General features: G+C 41.4%; 1 protein-coding gene and 1 long non-coding RNA gene across 3 annotated transcripts in view; one reads left to right on the plus strand and one right to left on the minus strand.

The window, feature by feature from the left end:
* Positions 1–27960, minus strand: part of MAMLD1 (mastermind like domain containing 1) — a 261272-nt gene that overhangs the window by 97429 nt on the left and 135883 nt on the right. For both annotated transcript variants that reach the window (XM_073641219.1, XM_073641220.1), the window contains one exon: positions 14034–15707. In XM_073641219.1, coding sequence (XP_073497320.1) covers positions 14034–15707 — 1674 coding nt within the window. The remainder of the gene's footprint in view (positions 1–14033; positions 15708–27960) is intronic.
* Positions 6135–27960, plus strand: part of LOC141154797 (uncharacterized) — a 31847-nt gene continuing 10021 nt past the window's right edge. The window contains exon 1 of the long non-coding RNA XR_012247476.1: positions 6135–6325. This is a non-coding gene — a long non-coding RNA (uncharacterized lncRNA). The remainder of the gene's footprint in view (positions 6326–27960) is intronic.

Genomic DNA, 27960 nt, shown 5'->3' on the forward strand with positions numbered 1-27960 from the left:
GTGTCTTTTCACGTGATGCCTCTGAGCGGCCAGCGATAGCGCTGCTCAGAGGCAGAAAAGGCACCACAAGGTATTTACAAAAACACTTCTGGGCCCCGGGGGAATACATTGGGGAGTTCATATAAAGTAGTGGACAACTTCTTTAAGTTAATAGCAAAAACTCAATTTCCACTGAATTTCAGCCCTGCCACAAACCTGCCCTGACCTGCTTACATCATTTCAGTGATCTTCTCATTAGCTCAGGAAAAAGTGGTAACAAGGACAAGGCAGCTGATGGTTGAATTATAAGAGCAGATTGGTTTGTTTAAAAGGGGGCTGGTGCTTGAAATCATTGTCTTCTTCTGTTAAAAATAGTTACCTCCAAGAAAACATATACAGTCCTCGTTACTTTGCATCAAAAAGGCTTTACAGGCAAGGTCATTGCTGCTGTAAGATTGCCCCTAAATCAACCATTTATGGGATCATCAAGAACTTCAAAGAATGAGATTCAATTGCTCTAAAGAAGACTTTATCACAAGAAAGGCCTGCAAGTTCCAGAACCATCTCCCAAAGAGGATTTAGCTGCAAGCAGATGTTAGTGCATCTGTGCACATACAGTGAAGAGAAGGCTTTTAGAGGCTGGCCTGGTGTCAAGACGGGCAGTAAAGACCCCACTTCTCTCAAAGAAAAATATCAAGGACAGATTAACATTTTGCAGTAAGTACAGGTATAGGACTGCAAAGGACTGGAGTAAAGTTATTATCTCTGATAAAGCTCCCTCTCCGGACTGTGTGGGGCATCTGGAAGAATTATTGTTGGGAGAAGAATAGGTGAGCACTACCATGAGTCCTGTGTCATGTCAACAGTAAAGCATCCTGAGACCATTCATGTGTGGGGTTGATTTTCATCCAAAGGAGTGGGCTCGCTCACATGTTTGCCTAAGAAGGACATCTAAATATCCTCCAAGAGCAACTTCTGCCAATGATCCAAGAGCAATTTGGTGATGAACAATGCTTTTTCCAGCATGATGGAGCATAATAGATTAACACCAATATTAATCAGCAAAAAATGGCTGTGCAGACACAAAATAATAATCCCCTACAACTAGAATGCACAGCACACAGTAATGAAGATCAAATAAACTTTATTAAATAAAAAGGACAAGATAAAGAAAAATAAATAAAAATACAGAATCCGACAGGTGATATAATACGGGACACAGTGCCAAAACAAATAAATAGATAGGTAAATGTACAAAATCCTGGGAAATGGACTAAATAATATGAGTAACAAATAATACTCAAAATTAAATAAACCCAAGAGAAATGAAAAAAGATACCAATCTAATAAATGGTAGGTATAAGCGAATATAATCACAGTAGAAAAAATCTCTCAACAGCTCAAAAAGTAGATAGGTGGATAAAACACTTATCAAAATGTACATATATCACAAAATTGTAAAATTTGTAAATAAATATATATTTGTGATTATTCCCATAATAATGGAATAAAGTGACAGTGCTAATAATGGTGCAAATATGCAGCGATAAGTGCAAAAAAGATAGTTCAACATTTGAAGTGTAATATCCACAGATCAAGCAGACAGTCGTTCATATAATATGGAGGGGAGCAGATATAGAGAGCAGTAGAGTGAACATGCTTACCACCAGTATATAGGCACTGAGCCCCGCATATCCCGACGCGCGTTTCGCCTTGCTGGCTTTAAAGAGGGATCCCTCGTTAAAGCCAGCAAGGCGAAACGCGCGTCGGGGATATGCGTGCATATCTGCACCATTATTAGCACTGTCACTTTATTCCATTATTATGGGAATAATCACAAATATATATTTATATACAAATTTTACAATTTTGTGATATATGTACATTTTGATAAGTGTTTTATCCACCTATCTACTTTTTGAGCTGTTGAGAGATTTTTTCTACTGTGATTATATTCGCTTATACCTACCATTTATTAGATTGGTATCTTTTTTCATTTCTCTTGGGTTTATTTAATTTTGAGTATTATTTGTTACTCATATTATTTAGTCCATTTCCCAGGATTTTGTACATTTACCTATCTATTTATTTGTTTTGGCACTGTATCCCGTATTATATCACCTGTCGGATTCTGTATTTTTATTTATTTTTCTTTATCTTGTCCTTTTTATTTAATAAAGTTTATTTGATCTTCATTACTGTGTGCTGTGCATTCTAGTTGTAGGGGATTATGATGGAGCATAATGTCACAAGGCAAAAGTGATAACTAAGTGGCTTGGTGAACAAAAATTGTAATTTTGGCCAGGAAACTTCACAGATCTCAATTACATTGATAAACTCCAAATCACTGATTAGGCAGGAACGGGTTGCCATTAGTCAGGATTTTGCCCAGAAACTGATATCCAGCATGCAAGGTCTTGAAAAATAAGGGTCATCACTGTAAATATTGAGCCTTTGCATTAACTTGACGTGTTTGTCAATAAAAGTTAATGAATTTATGATTATAATTGTATTTCAGTAACCATAGAAACATCTGACTAAAAGATCTAAAAACACCGAAAGAGCAAACTTTGTGAAAACTAAAATTTGTGTCAGTCTCAATTTTTGACCAAGACAGTATATATGTGAAATTTCTTTATTTTGCCATTTAGTAGTCCTGAAAGTCTGATTATCTGGCACTTGTTTTCATAAATACAATGTCATATAAAATTCCTCTAGAGCAGGTGCAGAAAAAACGAGTGAAAAATAATCAAAATCAGCATATTTTACTATTACATGCTTATCTAAGATCATCTAATAATCCAGAAAATCTGATGATCTGGCACCCATCAAGCTCCATTGACTCCACATCAAAATAATCTGATTGTATAAATAGCTTCTAGTGTTATTTTAGGATTTTGCTTCCTTCGATTTCTTTGACGAACACTGTTTAATCATCTTCATTTCAGTCATGCACATTCTCATGGCAGCTGCTTTTCATATTTGATGGAAATCATTTTGTGCACTTGATTAAAAAAACATTTAGAAAGGCATGATAAAAGCTGTGGCCAATTGTATTTCCTTATGGTATTTTTATTTTGAGGATGCATTTAAAGACTACACTTTCTAAGGGTAAAACTTTATGATTAACAGACTAAAATATGAATATTAAGAATATTTACATTTTTAAAGGGGATCTGTCACCAGATTTTACAATCCAACTTGTGCACATTATTAAAAAGATCTCTTAAACCTGATGAGACTGTGGTCTTTACTTTGAAAATCCATTACAGAATAGCTGTATAATCCTTTTTAAAAAAGTTTCCCTGCCTAATATTAAAATTAAAATTTTATGAATTCACCTCCCCCTGGACTATCCCAGAATGCGAGGGACTATGTGAAAGTGCAAGTGACAATTTCCTGGTAGTTGGAGAGATAGGGCCCAGCTTGCAGCATTAGCAGACCTCAGGTCTGGATAGCTAGCAGAACTGCATGTAGTGGGTGTCACTGCGGCAAGAGGGAGATGAGTGAGGCAGATAGTAAGACTCTGCAGAGGAGAGACAACTGAAAGAGTAGTGGGAAGCTGTCCGGAGACAGAACAGAGATAGAGAGGGTGAAAAGGAAGAAGTATTGGTGTCTGAGGAAGGAAGCCTAGCAGGATGGTATGAAGTTTTGAGCCAGAAAGGCTAACGGAAAGAAACAGAGAAAGAAAAGTGTGAGAAGAGAAAATGCCCAGCATGGTAGTTTACAGGAGCCAGTAGTAAAGGAAGCTGAGTAACTGCCATATTGGCACAGAAACTCTCCTACGGAGAGAACGCAATGCCGTGGGTTGGAGCTTAGGACTCTTGCTTACTAGACTGTAGTGCCATTACTGAGAACGAGGGAAACTCCCTAAGTAGTGTGCTGGGCTGTGTTAAGAAAAAAGATAGTAATGGAGAAAGACAGAGTGATTCCAAAAGAGAAGGAAATGTGATGATGTTCCAAGTTACTAAAGAAACATCCATGAAGATGTATACCTACTATCTGCTGTACATAGTTTCTACTAAGTTATTCTTCAGTAAAAATAAGTTTATTTTTGAACTGTGGACTCCCTCAATTAACTCCGTAACATCCGGTCCTGGCCAGCCAAGTCCAATGGTACAATGCGGTTTGCAGAGGGGAATCGTTGAGAGTCAGCGGTCAGGTGATGGTCGCGTAACCATCAGCTGACTAAATGACGTCACCACAGGTCCTGCCAGTACACCGCAGGACGCCAAGGAGAGAGGATCGCCGCCGGGAGCAGACCAGGGGCAGCCGGAGAGGTGAATATACAGTTTTTTTTTATTTTTAACTTTTTAATTATTTTTTTTTTTACTATAGATGCTGCATTTAAAGCATCTAAGTTGCTCACACAATATAAATCCATACCGGTTGCATGGATTTATATTGTGTGACCAACTTGTCAAGCACTTTTCCAAGTGATGCTCAAAATCGCTTGGAAAAGTGCTTGTAAAAACGCATGCGAAAACGGATGTAAAAACACTGAAAAAAACGCTTCTCTCTGTAAATCTGCATGCGTTTTTTTCTGCCAGAGAGGCAAAAACACTCTGCATCAAATCTGCTACGTGGGCACATAGCCTTAGTCTGTCCATGCAGGTTCTCTAAATTAGGAAATTTGATTGATTTTAGTTCCATTGTGCCATAGAAAGGTCTTACTAAAATGAAAATAAAGTTTTAAAAACTTTGGAAGCTCTATGTAAATGTAAGGAAGACAATACACACATTAGATAAAACTTCAATGAAATTGCCGATTTCGACCATAATGAATGATCGTCAGCTGGTCCAGAATATTATGAATATTCAGAATCATTCATAAGAACAGTCAGAAGTGATGGATTTTTTTCCAACGATAAATCAACACTGGCTGCATCATCAGCTGAAAAAATCCAATATTGGCTGATGTAGTGTATAATGTGTTTCAGACCATAGATGGACCATTGTTTGTTGGCCCATATTCATCTAATGTGTATGGGGGCCTTTAAGTTTGTGCTTATAGAGTAACCATTGTTTTCATTTTTATTTCAGAAATCAATAAGGCACATGAAAATAAGCAAATTTGTAATATATCTTATCAGAGAAATCTGCTTCTTTCACTTCCTGGATTGATCTTTCAATCTCAATTTATGAGCAAAATCTGTAATCAGTGAAGACAGGTATTCCCATTACAGAGATAGGAGGTGGCAATTGGTGCCTTTAAAACTCAATGGAGGGAGGAGCTAGAGGCAGACACAGACATTCTGCTGCAAGTTCCATAGAACCAACTGTCATCTCATATCTCAGTGATCGGGAAATATGTAAGACACATTTTACCTGTGAATTGAGAATTTTGAGTATAAAAGTTCAGTCCAGGAGGAGAAAGAAATGGATTTCTCTGATAAGAAACTCTGTAATATATCTTATTTTCACATGTTCTATTGATTTATGACAAAAAAAACAAAAACAACCCCCCCCCCCCCCCACACCTAACTTTTTAAGGGGTTCAGTTTTCCTGAACGGCTCCTTTTTTGATGATTAAGGAGGGGCATCTCATAAGATTACACTAATGGAGGTCTGCGAGTTGAGATCCCCTCCATAAATAATAATTCTTCTTAAGATTAATATTAGTTATAAATTCCGAATTAGAAAGCGTTTCAATAATATATCACCCTAACACATTCCCAGTCAACCTGTTAGCAGACAATCTAATATTGCCTAATATACTAATGTTGGGTCACCACTTTAAAACAATTCCTGCAATTTCTGCATTCCCAAATGTGTTTTGTGCTCCACTCTTCACTGCTTCCTCAGGGGCTCTAGTATAGTGACACATATGATTTTCTATCTAATAGTTGATAAACTCTAAGGATCGTAGGTGCAAAAACTATATATATAAAAAAACAACTGATCACCCAATGCCCTAAGCATGCAAGTGTTTGTTTCGCAGGTTCCTATTGGCACATTACTTCAACTTTGAAAAGTTTAATGTCTTTAGGAGTCTTTTCTTGAAATATAAAGACTACCTAAACGCCTGTTCTTGTGGGTTTATGTCACAACAGCTGTGCCTTTCCCTCTGCTCCGCTGTTTGCTACAAAGATCAAATTTCATGTCTTTGTGTTCCTACTCCAACTGGCAGCCATCCACATTCCTTCTCAGTACACAAGCTGCACCTCTTTCCATTATATGGGAAAAATGCTGGGCAGCTTTAGTTCCAGTCCTAAATTGCACTAGATCTCTTTATTGGAAATAATGAACCATTTCACATAATTGGGCAGTTTAATTAATAAGATCCAATATGACTAGAGGAAAAGAAAGAGGAGCCAGCTAACGAAAGGGCTCGGGGAACGCCGTGGTGAGGATAAGTATGCTGAAGGTCAAAACTGATAGTCCCATCATTAGGGCGGTGGAGTGGTATTTAGTGTACTCCTCCAATTACAACAGGGGATGTAGTGAAACAACCACAGACCTACAGTACTTCATTAACACTATATTCTCTATTTCGGCATGGGTGGATCTTTACGAAGCACATTTATTTACTTTGGCTGCATGGTTGGAAAATATGCAAACCCTGGGGAGACCTATAATGAACATAGAATATAAGCAATGTGCAGATGATGTTTGGGCTGAGGGTAAAGCAATGGCTTCATCAATGCGGAGAAGGAAAGCTAACTATACATATGCACAGGTTGTAGGGGTTGTCTGGCACTGCTCACTTCCGCATCAGTAGGTGATGATGTTGCGGCTGCACATATCTGTGAGGATGTGAACATGATTGGCAGGTATCATGCAAGTACCCTATTTGAATAAATATGAAAGTTACATGACACCTACTGAACGTAGATGTTTCCTGACAGGTGAGTGCTCATAAAGACGTCATCAACGCCACTCATCTTCTGAAGCGAAAGTGAGATGCGCTGGACAACTCCTTTAAACACCAACTGTTTTTTATCATTATTATGCATGTTTAGATCCTGTATTGTAATAGAATACTTATTGTTAATAAATAGAAATATAGAATTTATTGGTAATAAATATATTTTATACTTAGATTTATTTATTATATTCTTGATGTTATTTTAGCTAACTGTCACTGTGTTTTCCCAATATAAAGTACGGCCATCACATTTAAGCCCTGTGTAACAGCCAGACCCGGCGTCAGCACCTGGCAAGTGCCGGGGCCGTGAGCAGGCGGGGGGACCCACTCGCTGTCGGGGCACCCTGGCACGCTATGGGGCCTGTGATCAGAGAAGTCCAGTGCCAGCGCCTGCGATTGGGCCCCCCTCCCATTTGCTCAGGGCCCCGGCCGGCACAATACTTACCTCTCCCCATTCCCCACAGCTCTGGTCTCTTCCGTGTCCCCTGACTGTGACGTCTCAGGTCAGAGGGCGCAATGACATCATTCTAGCGCGCCCTCTGCTGAGCAGTCACATCGCAGAGCGGGAAGACGGTGACGCTGAGGAGTCCAGAGCAGTGGCAGCAAGAGAGGTGAGGAGAGTATTTTATTTTTTTATTTTTTTTATGTATAGAAGCATGGAGCAATACAGTTGTATGAAAAGTTTGGGCACCCCTATTAATCTTAAGCTTAATGTTTTTTAAAAATTGGTGTTTTTGCAACAGCTATTTCAGTTTCATATATGTAATAACTGTTGGACACAGTAATGTTTCTGCCTTGAAATGAGGTTTATTGTACTAACAGAAAATGTGCAATCTGCATTCATACAAAATTTGACAGGTGCATAAGTATGGGCACCCTTATCATTTTCTTGTTTTAAATACTCCTACATACTTTTTACTGACGTACTAAAGCACTTTTTTTGGCTTTGTAACCTCATTGAGCTTTGAACTTCATAGCCAGGTGTATGCAATCATGAGAAAAGCTACTTAAAGTGGCCACTTGCAAGTTGTTCTCCTGTTTGAATCTCCTCTGAAGAGTGCCATCATGGGCTCCTCAAAACAACTGTCAAATGATCTGAAAACAAAGATTATTCAACATAGTTGTTCAGGGGAAGGATACAAAAAGCTGTCTCAGAGATTTCACTTGTCAGTTTCCACTGTGAGGAACATAGTAAGGAAATGGAACAACAGGGACAGTTCTTGTTAAGGCCAGAAGTGGCAGGCCAAGAAAAGCATCAGAAAGGCAGAGAAGAAGAATGGTGAGATCAGTCAAGGACAATCCTCAGACCACCTCCAGAGAGCTGCAGCATCAACTTGCTGCAGATGGTGTCACTGTGCATCGGTCAACTATACAACACACTTTGCACAAGGAGAAGCTGTATGGGAGAGTGATGCGAAAGAAGCCGTTTCTGCAAGCACGCCACAAACAGAGTCAGCTGAGGTATGCAAAAGCACATTTGGAGAAGCCAATTTCTTTTTGGAAGAAGGTTCTGTGGACTGATGAAACCAAGATTGAGTTGTTTGGTCATACAAAAAGGCGTTATGCATGGCGGCAAAAAAACACAGCATTCCAAGAAAAACACTTGCTACCCACAGTAAAATTTGGTGGAGGTTCCATCATGCTTTGGGGCTGTGTGGCCAATGCCGGCACTGGGAATCTTGTTAAAGTTGAGGGACGCATGGATTCCACTCAGTATCAGCAGATTCTTGACAATAGTGTTCAAGAATCAGTGATAAAGTTGAAGTTACGCAGGGGATGGATCTTTCAGCAAGACAATGATCCAAAACACCACTCCAAATATACTCAGGCATTCATGCAGAGGAACAATTACAATGTTCTGGAATGGCCATCCCAGTCCCCAGACCTGAATATCATTGAACATCTGTGGGATCATTTCAAGAGGGCTGTCCATGCTCGGCGACCATCAAACTTAACTGAACTGGAATTGTTTTGTAAAGAGGAATGGTCAAAAATACCTTCATCCAGGATCCAGGAACTCATTAAAAGCTACAGGAAGCGACTAGAGGCTGTTATTTTTGCAAAAGGAGGATCTACTAAATATTAATGTCACTTTTCTGGTGAGGTGCCCATACTTATGCACCTGTCAAATTTTGTTTGAATGCAGATTGCACATTTTCTGTTAGTACAATAAACCTCATTTCAAGGCAGAAACATTACTGTGTCCAACAGTTATTACATATATCAAACTGAAATAGCTGTTGCAAAAACACCAATTTTTAAAAAACATTAAGCTTAAGATTAATAGGGGTGCCCAAACTTTTTCATATAACTGTATATAGGGGGCCATACAGCATATGGGGGGCCATACAGCATGGAGAAATATATGGGGGCTATACAGCCTGCAGCATTATATGGGGGCCCATATAACATATGGGGGCCATACAGCATATGGGGGCCATATAGCATATGGTGGTCATACAGCATATGGGGGCCATATAGCATATGGGAGCCATACAACATGGAGCAATATGTGGGGGCCACATAGCCTGCAGTAATATACAGTACAGACCAAAAGTTTGGACACACCTTCTCATTTAAAGATTTTTCTGCATTTTCAGGACTATGAAAATTGTACATTCACACTAAAGGCATCAAAACTATGAATTAACACATGTGGAATTATATACTTAACAAAAAAGTGTGAAACAACTGAAAATATGTCTTATATTCTAGGTTCTTCAAAGTAGCCACCTTTTGCTTTGATGACTGCTTTGCACACTCTTGGCATTCTCTTGATGAGCTTCAAGAGGTAGTCACCGGAAATGGTCTTCCAACAATCTTGAAGGAGTTCCCAGAGAGGCTTAGCACTTGTTGGCCCTTTTGCCTTCACTCTGCGCTCCAGCTCACCCCAAACCATCTCGATTGGGTTCAGGTCTGGTGACTGTGGAGGCCAGGTCATCTGGCGTTTCCCCCCATCACTCTCCCTCTTGGTCAAATAGCCCTTACACAGCCTGGAGGTGTGTTTGGGGTCATTGTCCTGTTGAAAAATAAATAATGGTCCAACTAAACGCAAACCGGATGGAATAGCATGTCGCTGCAAGATGCTGTGGTAGCCATGCTGGTTCAGTATGCCTTCAATTTTGAATAAATCCCCAACAGTGTCACCAGCAAAGAACCCCCACACCATCACACCTCCTCCTCCATGCTTCACGGTGGGAACCAGGCATGTAGAGTCCATCCGTTCACCTTTTCTGCGTCGCACAAAGACACGGTGGTTGGAACCAAAGATCTCAAATTTGGACTCATCAGACCAAAGCACAGATTTCCACTTGTCTAATGTCCATTTCTTGTGTTCTTTAGCCCAAACAAGTCTCTTCTGCTTGTTGCCTGTCCTTAGCAGTGGTTTCCTAGCAGCTATTTTACCATGAAGGCCTGCTGCACAAAGTCTCCTCTTAACAGTTGTTGAAGAGATGTGTCTGCTGCTAGAACTCTGTGTAGCATTGACCTGGTCTCTAATCTGAGCTGCTGTTAACCTGCGATTTCTGAGGCTGGTGACTCGGATAAACTTATCCTCAGAAGCAGAGGTGACTCTTGGTCTTCCTTTCCTGGAGCGGTCCTCATGTGAGCCAGTTTCTTTGTAGTGCTTGATGGTTTTTTCAATTGCACTTGGGGACACTTTCAAAGTTTGCCCAATTTTTCGGACTGACTGACCTTAATTTCTTAAAGTAATGATGGCCACTCGTTTTTCTTTACTTAGCTGCATTTTTCTTGCCATAATACAAATTCGAACAGTCTATTCAGTAGGACTATCAGCTGTGTTCCACCTGACTTCTGCACAACACAACTGATGGTCCCAACCCCATTTATAAGGCAAGAAATCCCACTTATTAAACCTGACAGGGCACAACTGTGAAGTGAAAACCATTTCCGGTGACTACCTCTTGAAGCTCATCAAGAGAATGCCAAGAGTGTGCAAAACAGTCATCAAAGCAAAAGGTGGCTACTTTGAAGAACCTAGAATATAAGACATATTTTCAGTTGTTTCACACTTTTTTGTTAAGTATATAATTCCACATGTGTCAATTCATAGTTTTGATGCCTTCAGTGTGAATGTACAATTTTCAAAGTCATGAAAATACAGAAAAATCTTTAAATGAGAAGGTGTGTCCAAACTTTTGGTCTGTACTGAATATGGGGGCCCATACAGCATATGGGGGCCATACAGCGTGGAACAATATATGGTGGCCATACAGTCTGCAGCATTATATGGGTGCCATACAGCATATAGGGACCATATAGCATTCAGCAATATATGGGGGCCATACAGCATGCCGCATTATATGGGAGCCATACAGCATGGAGCAATATATGGGGACCATACAGCATGCAGCATTATATGGGGCCCATACAGCATGCCGCATTATATGGGAGCCATACAGCATGGAGCAATATATGGGGGCCATACAGCATGCAGCATTATATGGGGCCCATACAGCATGCAGCATTATATGGGGACCAGTATTCTGCATGCAGCATTATATGGGTGCCAGTATTCTGCATGAAGCATTATATAGGGGCCAATATCCTGTATGGAGATTATATGGGGGCCAGTATCCTGTATGGAGCATTATATGAGGTCCATTATTCTGTATGGAGCATTATATGGAGCCCATAATACTGTATAGAGGACTATACTGTCCGGTCTGCACTGTGCGCTGCAAGGATTCGCCGGTTTCTGAGCTATTGTAGAATTTAGAATAGATATCACTCATATAATGTAAGAAGTGAAATCTTTGGCATTGTACTATATATATATTTCTCTGCCGTATTTGTGCTTCATGAATCGTGGTATGTGTTAAAGGGGCCCACTGAGACTCTTTCGCCTGGGGCCCACGAAAACCTGGAGCCGGCCCTGGTTACAGCGTTATAGTTAGCTGTATGTATGTCCTCAATCCCCTATGCAAGGCACAAAAAAGATCTTTTATTATACTCGCAGACATACCCGGTCTGGTCCAATGGACATCTCTGGTCTTGATCCAGCACCTCCTCTCTTTCCACAATCACCGTCATCTTTCTATCTTTCATGTGGATGACGCATCCTACGTCATCCACACAGTCTCCCAATCGCACTCCTCCACAGACTAAAGTACGGTAGTGTACATGTGCCGGTATAGGCCAAAGAGTGCCGATGACTTGGAAATAAAGCAGGCGCATGCACACTAGAGTACTTTGCTTTGCCCTAAGGAGGGCAAAGAATCAGCCAGTGGAGGAGCACGATTGGGAGACGGTGTGGATGATGTTGGACACGTCATCCACGAGGAGCAGGGAAGGAAGACAGCGATTGTGGGAAGAGAAGAGGCGCCAGACCAAAAACGCCCATTGGACTGGACGGCACTGTATGAGGGCATAATAAAATGACTTCTTTTGTGCTGTGCTGAGGGGATTGGGGACAGCATACAGCTAACTACCACACGGTAAAAGAGGGCTTACATGTGGTGGCTGTACTTTAAACGGAAGCTGTCACCAGGTTTTCCCAAATATAACGTTTTTGTTTTTAATATAATACTAAACCTAATTGTCCAAACACAGTTATGAAATATCCTTATTTTAAGGATTCAAGCTTATGTTGCTTCTGTCTAGAGCCCCCAATGTAGCTATTGCTTATATTGCAATTCCATAATTCCAAGACCCTTCCAGTCCGGAGATGCACTATAAATTACTTTCAGATCTTTCTAGATTTATTGCTTTTTCTTTATCCCAGAATTTCCTTGCATTTCCTGTTAGCCTATGATCCTCCTGTTTCACAGCTATTCTTGTTCTTATCTCTCTCTGAAATATGCTTCCTTCCTGACCTTTGTTACATCCAGTTTGAGCTACATACTAGGAAAAATGAGCAGAACTTCTCCTTGTGCTAAATATCCATCTAGGTGGATTTTTTTTTCTCCATAAAAACAGACATAGGAAAAGTGGAAAAGCCCTTAAGAACGGAAAACAATGCAAAAAAGAGTTCGCTCATCAAACATGCAATACATTAAAAAAGTGTAAAGCATTGAATATCGCCCAGATATTAAGACTTGGAGATGAGACAAAGTAATTTTCTATTATACTCTACAAACATAAGTAAAGTAAATCAGGATTGAGTCAACCAGGATTTTTATAGAAAGTGGTAAATGCAACAAAACGTATAGCCATAGTATTTAGAGAGCAACCATTATTTTATTTTTGATTTCATAAATCAATAGTACGTGTTAAAATAAGAAACTTTGTAATATATCTTAGAGTAATCTGCTTCTTTTTCCTCCTGGACTGATCTTTTATTCTCAAATCACAATTAAAATCTATCTTCAGTGAAAACAGATTTTCCCATTACTGAGATAGGAGAAGATAGTTGGTGCTCAAAAAAGTTCTATGGAGAGGGAGGGAGCAGCTAGAGGCGGACAGACATTCTGCTACAACTTTTCTTGAAATGACAAGTAGGGCTCTCCAGAAAACTTTAGGAGCACCAACTTTTCTGTGGTAACATACGGATGCAAAACCTAGACGATAAATAAAAAAAGCAGAAGAAGAATTAACACCTTCGAAATATGGTGCTGGAGAAGGATGTTATCAATACCATGGATGGCAAGAACAATAAATAAATTTTGGAACAAATCAAGCCAGACATGTCACTCGAAGCAAGGATCACCAAGCTATGACTTATCTACTTTGGACACATCATGTGAAGAGATCAATCACTGGAGAAGAACATCATGGTCGGGAGAATAGACAGAACAAGGCGAAGAGGAAGACCAGCAACCCGATGGCTTGATACTATCAAGATAAAGGTGGAGAAGACCCTGGTGGACCTATCTAGACTTGCACAAGATTGATCTTCCTACAGATAGTTCATCCATTTAGTCGCCATGGCTTGAGGTTGAGCTGAAGGCCATTAAATTAAATAATAAACTTCTTTCTCTTAACTCAATACTAGTCAAATCTGCCTTGACTGAATATACATTTTACAGATTTTATCCATAAATTGAGATTGAAAGAACAAATCAGGAGGAGAAAGAAACAGATTTCTCTGATAAGATACGTATCAAAGTTTCCTATTTTGATGTTTAGTATTAATTTATGAAATAAAAATTAAAACGACGGTTACACTTTAATGACAGGAAGCTTATTGACTTGAATACACCACTGTACATAAAAAAAAAAATCTTACCTGTCTGGACTGAGGAGGCAATCCACTGGTCTGCATCTGTCTCTGCATCCTTGAAGGCTGCATCAGTTGTCTTATCTGTTGTTGGAGAAATTGATTGTTGCTGACCTGCGGATTCTGCTGCACAGTTGCGGGCTGATGTTGTGGTTGTTGCTGTTGTTGCTGCTGCTGGAGATAATGGATAAGTGATCCAGGATTTGATGACAAGTTCATTTTCTGGTTACCAGAATCAGGTGCAAAGTGAGACAGTGGCTTGGTGTTGTTAAAGGAAAACTGGTCGTGACCTCCTGAATTATCGTTGACTATCGCAGACTGCAAGCCATTGGAAGGCTGTTGCATAATCATGTTCATATTTTTTGGCTGGTTTGTGGTCATTGATTTGAAAAGAGAATTCTGTAGGCTCGACTGGCTGCCTGTAGGGGTGAGGCTGGACATCAATGTGTTCTGGGGGCTAAAGGGCTGTTGATGCAAAGCTGGACTTGAAAGTTTCTCTGGTTGATAGGGAGGTGAAGGTCCAGCATTGGCAGGTGTCATACTTGGCACCATGTTGTTTTGGGGGCTTTTAATAGTGTTTGCTGGGATGTTGCTTGTAGTAATATTCTGTAACAGAGAGTTTTGAGGGCTGAAGGGTTGCTGGTTCAGAGCTGGACTTGCAATTTTTTCAGCCACATAAGGTGGGGAAGGTCTGTTGCTTGGGTTGTTGGTTGAAGGCATGCTTGACAACATGGCATTTTGTGAACCTTGTATAGCATTCCCCTGTAAATTTCCTGTGCTCATACTGGGTACCATGACATTTTGTGGACTGAAAGGTTGCTGAGGAGACGAGCCAGGTCTGTATGGTGGCGAGAGACCTGTAGGTGATATTGTTGGCCAGTTTGGTGTTGGCACTTGCTGCTTGCCTGGAGGGACTTGTTTGTTTGCTGCCAGTTGTTTCAACTGTTGTGCATGCCAGTTTGTCCCGGGCATGTTGGCCATTGATCCAGGTAACATAGCCTGTGACTGACTCTTACTCTGACTTGCAGGAATAGGTGACTGAACAGGTTTGCTTGATGATGCAATTGGATAGTTGGTTCCAGCAGATGAGGGTCTAATTTGAGGAGATCCAGCATTTGCAGAACTACAACCACCGGAGAAATCCTTGTTAGAGATATGGTTGTCCAAATGAGATGATTGTGCTGGGGAGAGCTTAGGGGTTGTACTTAAATTAGGTTGAGAATGGCTCATGACCAGTGGCTCGTCTGGCTTACCTGCCAAGATATTCTCAAGATCCAGGTCATTTGGAGATGGATCAGGCATTTTGGTTAATTCTTCCAATAGGTCCTGAAGTTCTTGGTCCACAGATTGTAAATTAGGATTTTTTTCTTCATATGTTACTTTCTGACTCATATCTGTGTTTGAGAATGGTGAAGCCATCCCTCTCCCATTCATGTGGTTATTTTCAAGCAAAACTTGGTGTCCACCGACCCCCATGGATGAAGTGCTATGATTGGTGGAGAAAGGAGAATGCTGCAAATCAGAGCAGGGTACACTTGAGCTGGCGCTTTGGGATTGGCCCATAGGAAGTGTAACATCATCGAGACAGAGTCGTTTGTTGTCACTGGAAAATATAATATCGTTTATGCCAGAGGACACTGGGGAACTGTCATCTTCCAGCTTTCTCTTTATGGATCCTTGTAGCTGAAAGATAAGAACAGACATTGTTATCTCTATTTGTTAATCACGGCATTTAAGTCACATTAGAAAGATTACCAACAGAAAAAGATTGCATAAAAGGCTTTGCAAATCTTCATATTAAAATGTCATTGTCAAAATGATTAATACTGTCACCAGTCTGCAATACTTTACATTCGTCTCTTTCTAATATGGCAAATGCGAGGACGATAGACGCTACTGGATCACCACAATATGTTATTCTTTACCAACTTGTCACTGATTCATCATTCTTATCATCATGTGTATAACCACATACAAGCATTAATCCAACATCAGTCTCATGTGAATGACCACATTAAATAATCTTTGTAAATTTGTGCACACAAATTTTACTACCCCAGCAACACTGCTATAAATCTCAACATCCCATTTCCTTGTGCGTATACCGCAATGCCTGGATCGACTGCACGTCTTCTGTCCCAAATCAACAGCCTCATATACACCTACGTATATTCCCATGAGGCTGTTGGTTCGGGTCAGAAGACCAGGTTTTGTGGTCCTTTCACAGATTATGAAATAGGCCATCTGAACCTGAACCCAGGGTCATACCGAGAAAGGTCCAGGAAGCTGAGATATGAGATGTTTGAAGGGATCCTCACACCGCAAAGCTTCTGTCCTTTTCTCTGGTTGTGACATGATAGTTTCACTTTAGTTTCTTGTACTTTGTACATACAGGGGTGTTGCTCCCCCTTTTTGGGCTGTGCATCTTGTCTATATAGCTTTCCATGGACAGGTGTGAAACAGTCAGGTCTGGGTCCTGCTCTGCTCCCGTCTACTTTGAGACCTGCTGGCACTTAGCGAGGTGAACTACAAGAGTTAGGGTCCATCCTGGTTGGGTACACCTTGTAGCGGTGGGATGGCTCTTAAACTCTTTTGATCAATATAATGTCAACTAATACCCTATGTTATTGACATGAACTCTTACTTTTCATTTACTTACTGCACGGCATTTGCTCAGATTCTGTCTGTTAATGGCTACAGTGTGAATGTGCACCTAAACATTGCAATTATACCAACATGTGTTTCTGTTTAGTTCTTTGGATTTGTATGTAATTAAGTCAAAATGATTATGCCGGGTTTACTGTTCAAAAAGAAAACAACATGGTACAGAACCACAGACCATAGCTCTTCAGGGAACAGAACCACAGGTCATAGCTCTTCAGGGAACAGAACCACAGATCATAGCTCTTCAGGGAACAGAACCACAGGTCATAGCTCTTCAGGGAACAGAACCACAGGTCATAGCTCTTCAGGGAACAGAACCACAGATCATAGCTCTTCAGGGAACAGAACCACAGGTCATAGCTCTTCAGGGAACAGAACCACAGATCATAGCTCTCCAGAGAACAGAACCACAGATCATAGCTCTCCAGGGAACAGAACCACAGATCATAGCTCTCCAGGGAACAGAACCACAGATCATAGCTCTCCAGAGAACAGAACCACAGGTCATAGCTCTCCAGAGAACAGAACCACAGATCATAGCTCTCCAGGGAACAGAACCACAGATCATAGCTCTCCAGAGAACAGAACCACAGATCATAGCTCTCCAGAGAACAGAACCACAGATCATAGCTCTCCAGAGAACAGAACCACAGATCATAGCTCTCCAGAGAACAGAACCACAGATCATAGCTCTCCAGAGAACAGAACCACAGATCATAGCTCTCCAGGGAACAGAACCACAGGTCATAGCTCTCCAGAGAACAGAACCACAGATCATAGCTCTCCAGGGAACAGAACCACAGATCATAGCTCTCCAGGGAACAGAACCACAGATCATAGCTCTCCAGGGAACAGAACCACAGATCATAGCTCTCCAGCGAACAGAACCACAGATCATAGCTCTCCAGGGAACAGAACCACAGATCATCACTCTACAGGGAACAGAACCACAGATCATAGCTCTCCAGAGAACAGAACCACAGATCATAGCTCTCCAGGGAACAGAACCACAGATCATAGCTCTCCAGAGAACAGACCCACAGATCAGAGCTCTCCAGGGAACAGAACCACAGATCATCACTCTACAGGGAACAGAACCACAGATCATAGCTCTCCAGAGAACAGAACCACAGATCATAGCTCTCCAGGGAACAGAACCACAGATCATAGCTCTCCAGAGAACAGAACCACAGATCATAGCTCTCCAGAGAACAGAACCACAGATCATAGCTCTCCAGAGAACAGAACCACAGATCATAGCTCTCCAGAGAACAGAACCACAGATCATCGCTCTCCAGGGAACAGAACCACAGTTCATAGCTCTCCAGAGAACAGAACCACAGATCATAGCTTTCCAGAGAACAGAACCACAGATCATCGCTCTCCAGAGAACAGAACCACAGATCATCGCTCTCCAGAGAACAGAACCACAGATCATAGCTCTCCAGAGAGCAGAACCACAGATCATAGCTCTCCAGGGAACAGAACTACAGATCATCGCTCTCCAGGGAACAGAACCACAGATCATAGCTCTCCAGGGAACAGAACCACAGATCATAGCTCTCCAGGGAACAGAACCACAGATCATAGCTCTCCAGAGAACAGAACCACAGATCATAGCTCTCCAGAGAACAGAACCACAGATCACAGCTCTCCAGGGAACAGAACTACAGATCACAGCTCTCCAGGGAACAGAACCACAGATCATAGCTCTCCAGAGAACAGAACCACAGATCATAGCTCTCCAGGGAACAGAACCACAGATCATAGCTCTCCAGGGAACAGAACCACAGATCATAGCTCTCCAGAGAACAGAACCACAGATCATAGCTCTCCAGAGAACAGAACCACAGATCATAGCTCTCCAGGGAACAGAACCACAGATCATAGCTCTCCAGGGAACAGAACCACAGATCATAGCTCTCCAGAGAACAGAACCACAGGTCATAGCTCTCCAGAGAACAGAACCACAGATCATAGCTCTCCAGGGAACAGAACCACAGATCATAGCTCTCCAGAGAACAGAACCACAGATCACAGCTCTCCAGAGAACAGAACCACAGATCATAGCTCTCCAGAGAACAGAACCACAGATCATAGCTCTCCAGAGAACAGAACCACAGATCATAGCTCTCCAGAGAACAGAACCACAGATCATAGCTCTCCAGAGAACAGAACCACAGATCATAGCTCTCCAGGGAACAGAACCACAGGTCATAGCTCTCCAGAGAACAGAACCACAGATCATAGCTCTCCAGGGAACAGAACCACAGATCATAGCTCTCCAGGGAACAGAACCACAGATCATAGCTCTCCAGCGAACAGAACCACAGATCATAGCTCTCCAGGGAACAGAACCACAGATCATCACTCTACAGGGAACAGAACCACAGATCATAGCTCTCCAGAGAACAGAACCACAGATCATAGCTCTCCAGGGAACAGAACCACAGATCATAGCTCTCCAGAGAACAGACCCACAGATCAGAGCTCTCCAGGGAACAGAACCACAGATCATCACTCTACAGGGAACAGAACCACAGATCATAGCTCTCCAGAGAACAGAACCACAGATCATAGCTCTCCAGGGAACAGAACCACAGATCATAGCTCTCCAGAGAACAGAACCACAGATCATAGCTCTCCAGAGAACAGAACCACAGATCATAGCTCTCCAGAGAACAGAACCACAGATCATAGCTCTCCAGAGAACAGAACCACAGATCATCGCTCTCCAGGGAACAGAACCACAGTTCATAGCTCTCCAGAGAACAGAACCACAGATCATAGCTTTCCAGAGAACAGAACCACAGATCATCGCTCTCCAGAGAACAGAACCACAGATCATCGCTCTCCAGAGAACAGAACCACAGATCATAGCTCTCCAGAGAGCAGAACCACAGATCATAGCTCTCCAGAGAACAGAACCACAGATCATAGCTCTCCAGGGAACAGAACTACAGATCATCGCTCTCCAGGGAACAGAACCACAGATCATAGCTCTCCAGGGAACAGAACCACAGATCATAGCTCTCCAGGGAACAGAACCACAGATCATAGCTCTCCAGAGAACAGAACCACAGATCATAGCTCTCCAGAGAACAGAACCACAGATCACAGCTCTCCAGGGAACAGAACTACAGATCACAGCTCTCCAGGGAACAGAACCACAGATCATAGCTCTCCAGAGAACAGAACCACAGATCACAGCTCTCCAGGGAACAGAACTACAGATCACAGCTCTCCAGGGAACAGAACCACAGATCATCGCTCTCCAGAGAACAGAACCACAGATCATAGCTCTCCAGGGAACAGAACCACAGATCATCGCTCTCCAGAGAACAGAACCACAGGTCATAGCTCTCCAGGGAAGAGAACCACAGATCATCGCTCTCCAGAGAACAGAACCACAGATCATAGCTCTCCAGAGAACAGAACCACAGGTCATCGCTCTCCAGAGAACAGAACCATAGATCATAGCTCTCTAGAGAACAGAACCACAGATCATAGCTTTCCAGGGAACTGAACCACAGATCATAGCTCTCCAGGGAACAGAACCACAGATCATCGCTCTCCAGAGAACAGAACCACAGATCATAGCTCTCCAGAGAACAGAACCACAGATCACAGCTCTCCAGGGAACAGAACTACAGATCACAGCTCTCCAGGGAACAGAACCACAGATCATAGCTCTCCAGAGAACAGAACCACAGATCATAGCTCTCCAGAGAACAGAACCACAGATCATAGCTCTCCAGAGAACAGAACCACAGATCACAGCTCTCCAGGGAACAGAACTACAGATCACAGCTCTCCAGGGAACAGAACCACAGATCATAGCTCTCCAGAGAACAGAACCACAGATCATAGCTCTCCAGAGAACAGAACCACAGATCATAGCTCTCCAGAGAACAGAACCACAGATCATAGCTCTCCAGGGAACAGAACTACAGATCACAGCTCTCCAGGGAACAGAACCACAGATCATAGCTCTCCAGAGAACAGAACCACAGATCACAGCTCTCCAGGGAACAGAACCATAGATCATAGCGCTCCAGGGAACAGAACCACAGATCATCGCTCTCCAGAGAACAGAACCACAGATCATAGCTCTCCAGAGAACAGAACCACAGATCATAGCTCTCCAGAGAACAGAACCACAGATCACAGCTCTCCAGGGAACAGAACCACAGATCATAGCTCTCCAGGGAACAGAACCACAGATCATAGCTCTCCAGAGAACAGAACCACAGATCATAGCTCTCCAGAGAACAGAACCACAGATCATAGCTCTCCAGAGAACAGAACCACAGATCATCGCTTCTTGGTATCTTTTAGTATAACATGGGTTTGTGGAATATTAGCTGAAGTCATATATGAGATGACATAGTGCAAAGATAGGGTCAACTGTCTTCAAAGTAATGCTGGCCATACACGAGATAGTGGTTGTTCAGCAGACAACTGTCTCTCCAGACTCCACCATAAACATGAGCAGTCGGCTCAGCCAAACGTTCATGTGTTCTCAATGGGAAGAAAAGAGAAAGCTGCTGTTAGACTCCTCTGGCAGCAGCTTATCGGCCGCCTAAATTCTTCTCTCCCCCATCATCAACTATCAGGACTGAGTTGGGAGGCTCTTCACAAATAAGGTAGTTGGCCGGTCATGGATTGATCTTTTATTTCCAAAAATCTCAAGTCAAGGGTAAAATCTGTCTTGAATGAAGACAGATTTTTACATTACTGAGATACGAGATATAGTTGGTGCTCATAAGACTCTATGGAGAGGAGGGAAAGGAAGGATCTCTGCCTCTATCTCCTCCTTCCTTTTACCCTTCCCATCTTCATAGAATCTTATGAGCACCAACTATCATTTTGTATCTTAGCAATGTAACATTTTGTCTTAAATAAATACAAATTTTACCCGTAAATTGAACATTTTGAGAATGAATGAAGCAGATTTCTCTGATAAAATATATTACAAAGTTTTTTATTTTCACATGTACCATTCATTTATAAAATGAAAATGAGAGCTACACTTTAAATGTTAAAACTGATACTTCCCTTATGAAATAATTCTTAAAAAAAAAAATTAAGAATAGAAAAAAATTGTAGCAAGTATATAAATAAAAGTGAATAGAGCAAAGCATTCCAATATAAGTGTTATTACAGTGCGTGCAGCCACTGGTTTAATAGCTATGACCTATGTGTCAACTTGATTAATCTATCATTAACACCACTGCCTTGTGTAATGAGGAAAAATCTTTATAGCTCATAAGAAGCACAACAAACAAAGACACCAAATCATCAAGGTGTTAACAAGACTCCAACAGGACAACAAAAAGCAAAAACAACATGGAGCATATGATTTGACAAGTAATCAAGCTACCTGCAAAAAACAATTGGCGGTAAATTTGGTTGCAATAAATCTCCATCATAGAAGAAACATTAGCATGGTACACAATGGGCTCTGTTATATAAAGACAATCAAGTTTCCTTGGTGCCAAAGGCGATTTTTTATTTTATAAATTTGAAAATTCGACATTGCCTCACAGTTTGCCAGTCTCATTAATTTATCCCCCAGACACACTAAAAAGAGGCGCACATCTTACCCTTGTATAACCATTTTAGCAGCTTGCACCCAGTGTTTAGCTGGATTGTATAAAAAAATGTTATGAAAGCATTTTCAATCCATAAGTGACCCCCAACCAAAATGAGGCTTTAGGCAGGTGCCTACTCTGTCTACCTGTTTTCTCCACCCTGTATGCAATGGTTTATAATATTAAAGTAAATTACAAGGGTTTTTTTCAAATTCTAAAATGGGTAAAATTGCAAAGAATTTGTAAAACCAAGCAACTTTACAATTTACCCCTTATTAAACATTCTCTACGTTCTCAAGAGGGATGTTTTATCTTATAGAATACAGCACATTGCCTAAGTTATGACCGCTGTGCCATCCCAGTGAGGCTGGTTACCTAGACAAGGCATGTGTGGTTCAAGGAGGCTTTATGTTTTACAGTCTGTTTGAGCCACTGTGAAGCTAGCTGGGCCACTGGATCTCAGTCCCACGGCGTTTCTCCAATGTGACAATGTTGCTGGTCTGAACTGTCAATCTTCAAGAACATACTACCACCAAAGAAAGCAGTTGGGAGACAGAAGAACAATTCGTCAATAAAACTACATCTTGAGATTACTCCTTAAGGAATTAATCTAAGACTTTTATATTGAGGGCAAAGTCTTAGGATAGGACAATAATGACAGATCAGTGGGGGATGGACATCAAGCTGCTAGTCCATCCCATGGCGGCCAGAAGTAAATAGTGTATAGAACCACGGGACCACGGCTCTGGCACTTCAGCTCAGATCCCATAAAATTGAACATCATTCTTCCCAACCAAGAGGTACAAGTTTGGATACGAAACACTGGATGTAAAAACCTAATTATCTCAGCTAATTCTGGGCCAGTGGAAAGGGGTGCACAGTTTTCCATTCATTATACACACATTTACTTCACTCGGTGTTGAGTGTAATGAACTGATCACGTGGAGCCTATTCTACTAGTTTATCATCTTTGTGACAGATTATCTTCTAGTTTTGTATAATAGATGATAAATTTGGTTGTTTGTACACTTGGATCCCAATTAATCAAGACTGGCATTTTGTACACCACTCTTGAAGTGTTTGCTAAAGTAAGATGCGTCATAATTATTAGGAGGCGCGCTCCTCTTAATAATTTTGGTGCAATTATCAGCTGTTGTGTGTCACCACTTCTGCACCATAAATTATGATGAATTTGTCAAGCACACTTGACAACACCCCCTCCCAGCCAAACAATATTGACTTTTCAAAAAGAGCTGTGATCTGTAGTTGTGTTCCCTGGAGAGCTGTGATCTGTGGTTCTGTTCTCTGGAGAGCGATGAGAACCAGAGCAGCACAGTGGCTCAGTGGTTAGCACTGCAGCCTTGCAGCACTGGGGTCCTGGGTTCAAATCCCACCAAGGACAACATCTGCAAGGAGTTTGTATGTTCTCCCCGTGTTTGCGTGTTTCCTCTGGGTTCTCCGGTTTCCTCCCACACTCCAAAGACATACTGATAGGGAATCTAGATTGTGAGCCCCAATGGGGACAGTGTATCGTTACATGTATGTAAAGTGCTGCGGAATATGTTAGCACTATATAAAAATAAAGATTATTATTATTATTACTACACCGGAAAACTGTGGTAAACTGCTTGATGAATCAGTCCCCAAGCCTTTTTTTCTGGATTTCTAAGCGTCTGTACATGCTTTTTAATGTGGATTTTGATTCATGAAGGTCCTTTTCAAATACTTTTGAAAATTCTTTGATGTGGATTTTGAAGAAAATCCATTTTTAAAAACGCATAAAAAAAGCCATCAGTATGATAACATCCTAAGCCTATGGGCACATGTGAATTTTTCAAAGAGTTTTTGGAGCAAAAACTGAGCAGAAACTGAACAAAAACTCGCGAAGTCCTCCTCCAAACCTCAAAAACATTATTCCGCTCAGTTTCCGTGTACACATACACTAAGAATGTACAGACTAACGTATGGAGGATTTGCAGCTTAAGAAGAATAAGTATATAAACCCATGTGAAACCAAAACATGAGTATAAAATACTAGCCATTGGTCTATTTTTTTTACAGAACTAGATTATGCCCTGAAGGGTGTTTGACACATCTTTTGCCCATCAGTAGCTTATAAAACCCTCATATAGTATATAGGCTGAGGCTAGAAACAAGCCACAATAAAGTACAATGTATTCACTAAGGGTTTGCTTGACTTTACACACTGCTACAAAATAATCTGTCGTATTACCTTCATATTTTGTTTCCAAGATGAGCATAATATTCCCCGAGACTCAGTAAATCTCTGTAGCTTAATGCAAGTACTCGAGCCGCACAAAGTGTACACTCTGAATGCAAAAGTCCTGCGGAGTTTGCAATTTTTTTTTTGGTAAATATACATGCTATATGCCTACGGCAGGAGAATTTAAGCATAGCCTTAGTAATACCTAAGCCCCTTTCCTCTGTCACACAGCCAGCAATTCTTAGGAAAGATGAGGTACTCATCCATTTTAATAGCCCCCCTACAGTTATCCTTTGTCTATTCTCAGCTGACATTCTATTTTAGCATTACATGGCTTATCGTCTCCTTTACAAGATCTTCCATATGCCTCAAATTCACAAGGAAAAAAGGTTACCCATAATAAGGCGATTTTTCTGTGGTTGGGCTCTAAGTTTTTTTATCCTGCATTAGGAAACAATATTTTGCTCCAATACTTTAATGATTCATACTCCTTATAATAATATCTAGAATGCATAATTAATTAAACATTATTGAGATCATTCCTCTTCTTATGGCATATTCTATAAATTGTAGACATATGAGGTCTAACGTATATGGAACAGCTTGACTCTCCTTAAGAAAGGACGACCAGCCATGTTGAATTTTAAGATGCCAGATGCCTTGTTCTTCTAGGAATTCAGCATCATTAGACACCGAATATCCTCTCCGTGTAGCCATAAACATTCATCTCACCTGAGTGTGAATATATAAGAAGAATTTAAAGTGTATGGCCAACTTGAGGTTTGAGCAACACAAAGGGGCTGTGCAAAGTTAGAAAAACAGAGCTGCAGTGCCACACCTGTACATAGGTTGTGTGTGGTACTGCAGCTCAGCTCAACTTTTGTTTTCCAATATAATTATCCTCAAGGCGTTGCAAAGTTATGCATGGCTGGAATATACTTCATTACCTTATTGTGCTTCCTTCTCACCCAAACACGATATTCAGTGCCCAGTTTATACTCCTGCTGCTCAGCAAAGATCACTACACTATAATAAAAAAATCATACTAAAAAATTTCCCCTGTCTGAGTACATTTGTGGGGACAGAGGCTCATACAAGGGAATTCACATACACAGAGTGAATATAGTGTATGGATTTTGTTGAGCAGCAGTTGAAAGCAGCTTCTAAAGGAGCTTGAACTTGGTATTGAAACAGCATTACAGAACTGTGTTTGAGAGTTAAGGAAGCAAAATAAGGTTGATGTAATATATTACAAAGATTAATAACTTTGCAATGCCAATCCAAAAGATAATTAATTATTTAACGTGTGACTAAAGTTATTTTTTTATTGAGTTGAAGCGACCAGATGCAAAATATAGGCAGATGTGGCACAAATGGACATGTAGTTGACGTGGGATAGAAAAAGCAGCCATGTTTGCTAATCCAGTACAGCCACTTTAAGTATTAAGTCACTACTGGTAAAAATGTTACAAGTGCCAAATGAGTGTAAGGCTATGTGCCCACGATGCAGAATTGCTGCATATTTTTTCCACTTCTCACTGGAAGGAAAAACGCATGCGGATTTTACATGAGTTTTCCCGCCAGGTAGAAGCGTTTGTCAAGCGTTCTTCACATGCATTTCTGCATGCGGGTTATCAAGTGCTTTTCCAGGCGATTTTAGCATCACTTGGAAAGTGCTTGACAGCTTGGTCACACTATATAAATCCATGCAACCGGCATGGATTTATATAGTGTGACCAGGTAATAGTTAAAAAAAAAGAATAAGAATGGTGAAAAATAAAAAATAAAGATTATACTTACCTTCCGATGGCCCGCGGTCTTCTTCTCCGATGCGTCCGGTTTCCCCGGTGTCTCACGGTTGTGTAAAAGAACCTGACATGATGTCATTGAGTCATATGACAGGTTACACGACCGCCGACATCAGCGGTCGCGTTACCTGTCACATGACTCAATGACGTCATGTCAGGTCCTTTCACACCACCGCGAGCCGCCCAACACACTGCACGCATCGCTGAGGAGACCGAGGCCATCGGAAGGTAAGTATAATCTTTATTTTTTATTTTAAATTCTTTTTTTCACAGGTTCTATGGTACCCGAGTCTGGATGAGAGTGTCCTCTTCTCCAGGCCTGGGTACCATCCGCACATTGAATCGCTTCATATCCGCGTGTGCACATGTAGTGAAACGGATATCACGCGTTTCAATGCAAGTCAATGGCGGCAATTATGCTGCGTGTCCGCAAAATTAATGGACATGCTGCGTATTTTTCCGCAATGATAATCCGCAGTGGAAATTTCTGCAGCATGTGCACAGCACATGCAGATTATCATTGGGGACCATGGGGCACGTATTACCAAGCATTTTTTAAGCGTTTTCGCTGTGGAAATTCCACGGCAAAAACGCTTGAAAAACGCATAGTGGGCACGCAGCCTAAGAGTTTGAGTACAGCTCTGGTACCCGAGCCGAACTTTGGAATAAAGTTTGGGTTGGGTACCAGAACCCAAACTGCCACAGGTCCGCTCATCCCTAGTCACAAGTCTTGTACTAAGATGAATCTAGGAGTGAAATACCAAGATACATAACTAATCGAGTAGGTTACATCCAGAGACATTAGCTGCCAAGATGAAGTAATCTAAAAAAAAAAAGTATGAATATAGTGATTTATACTAATGTCATTTACTCTTATAAAGATGGTGTTACTAAATACAAGGTATAATTACATAGGCTATATAGTAAATGATGAAGCTGGAAGCCTTTCAACATCGAGTCTAGATACAAATGAAGGCTGGAAATAATGATGCACAAGTATGTAATGTATAAATATAGATGTAAATGCTTTCATGCCCCATTGTATTATCTTTATACCACCCAACCCTTGATGTTTTAAAATATGACACATAGTTGCCAAGTGTTTCCTAATTTCCAGGAATGTATTTGTATTATGTTTTAGTAATCTGCTCCTACACTTAAACAACCACATTGTCGGAGCATCCACATCATTCTCAACCAATCTCCAGCCAATGTGGGGCCATTAAAAAAAAGCTGCTGCGGCTACCTCAACACTGAACAAGACCAAAGATGATGAACTACACAGTGATACTGAATAACTGATTTATTGTGCATTAAGCAATGTGTTTCAACCTTGGCACAATGTCACGGCTGTGTCAGATTTGACAGACAGTAATTCTGGATCCGGCTGTAGAAGGTCGCTGCGCTTGGCCTTGCAGACACCTTCCTGATCCTTTCATCATCCCTCCCTCTCTAGGACCCAGCGGTGATCTCCACTTTCTGCTGCTAATTAACACACCCTTTCTGGATCTTTAAATACACTCAGTTTATCCAGAGAGTTGCCGGTGATACAGTAAAATCCTCTGTTCAGGTCTGGAGTTCTGGCGGTTGGCTGGATTCTCCTTGGAGTTCCTTTGTGGATTGTAGCTGTGATCTCTCTGGTGTCT

The sequence above is a fragment of the Phyllobates terribilis genome, unplaced genomic scaffold (genome assembly GCF_046119375.1).
Source record: "Phyllobates terribilis strain yellow unplaced genomic scaffold, ASM4611937v1 Scaffold_7__3_contigs__length_470593459, whole genome shotgun sequence".
Taxonomy (NCBI): domain Eukaryota; kingdom Metazoa; phylum Chordata; class Amphibia; order Anura; family Dendrobatidae; genus Phyllobates; species Phyllobates terribilis.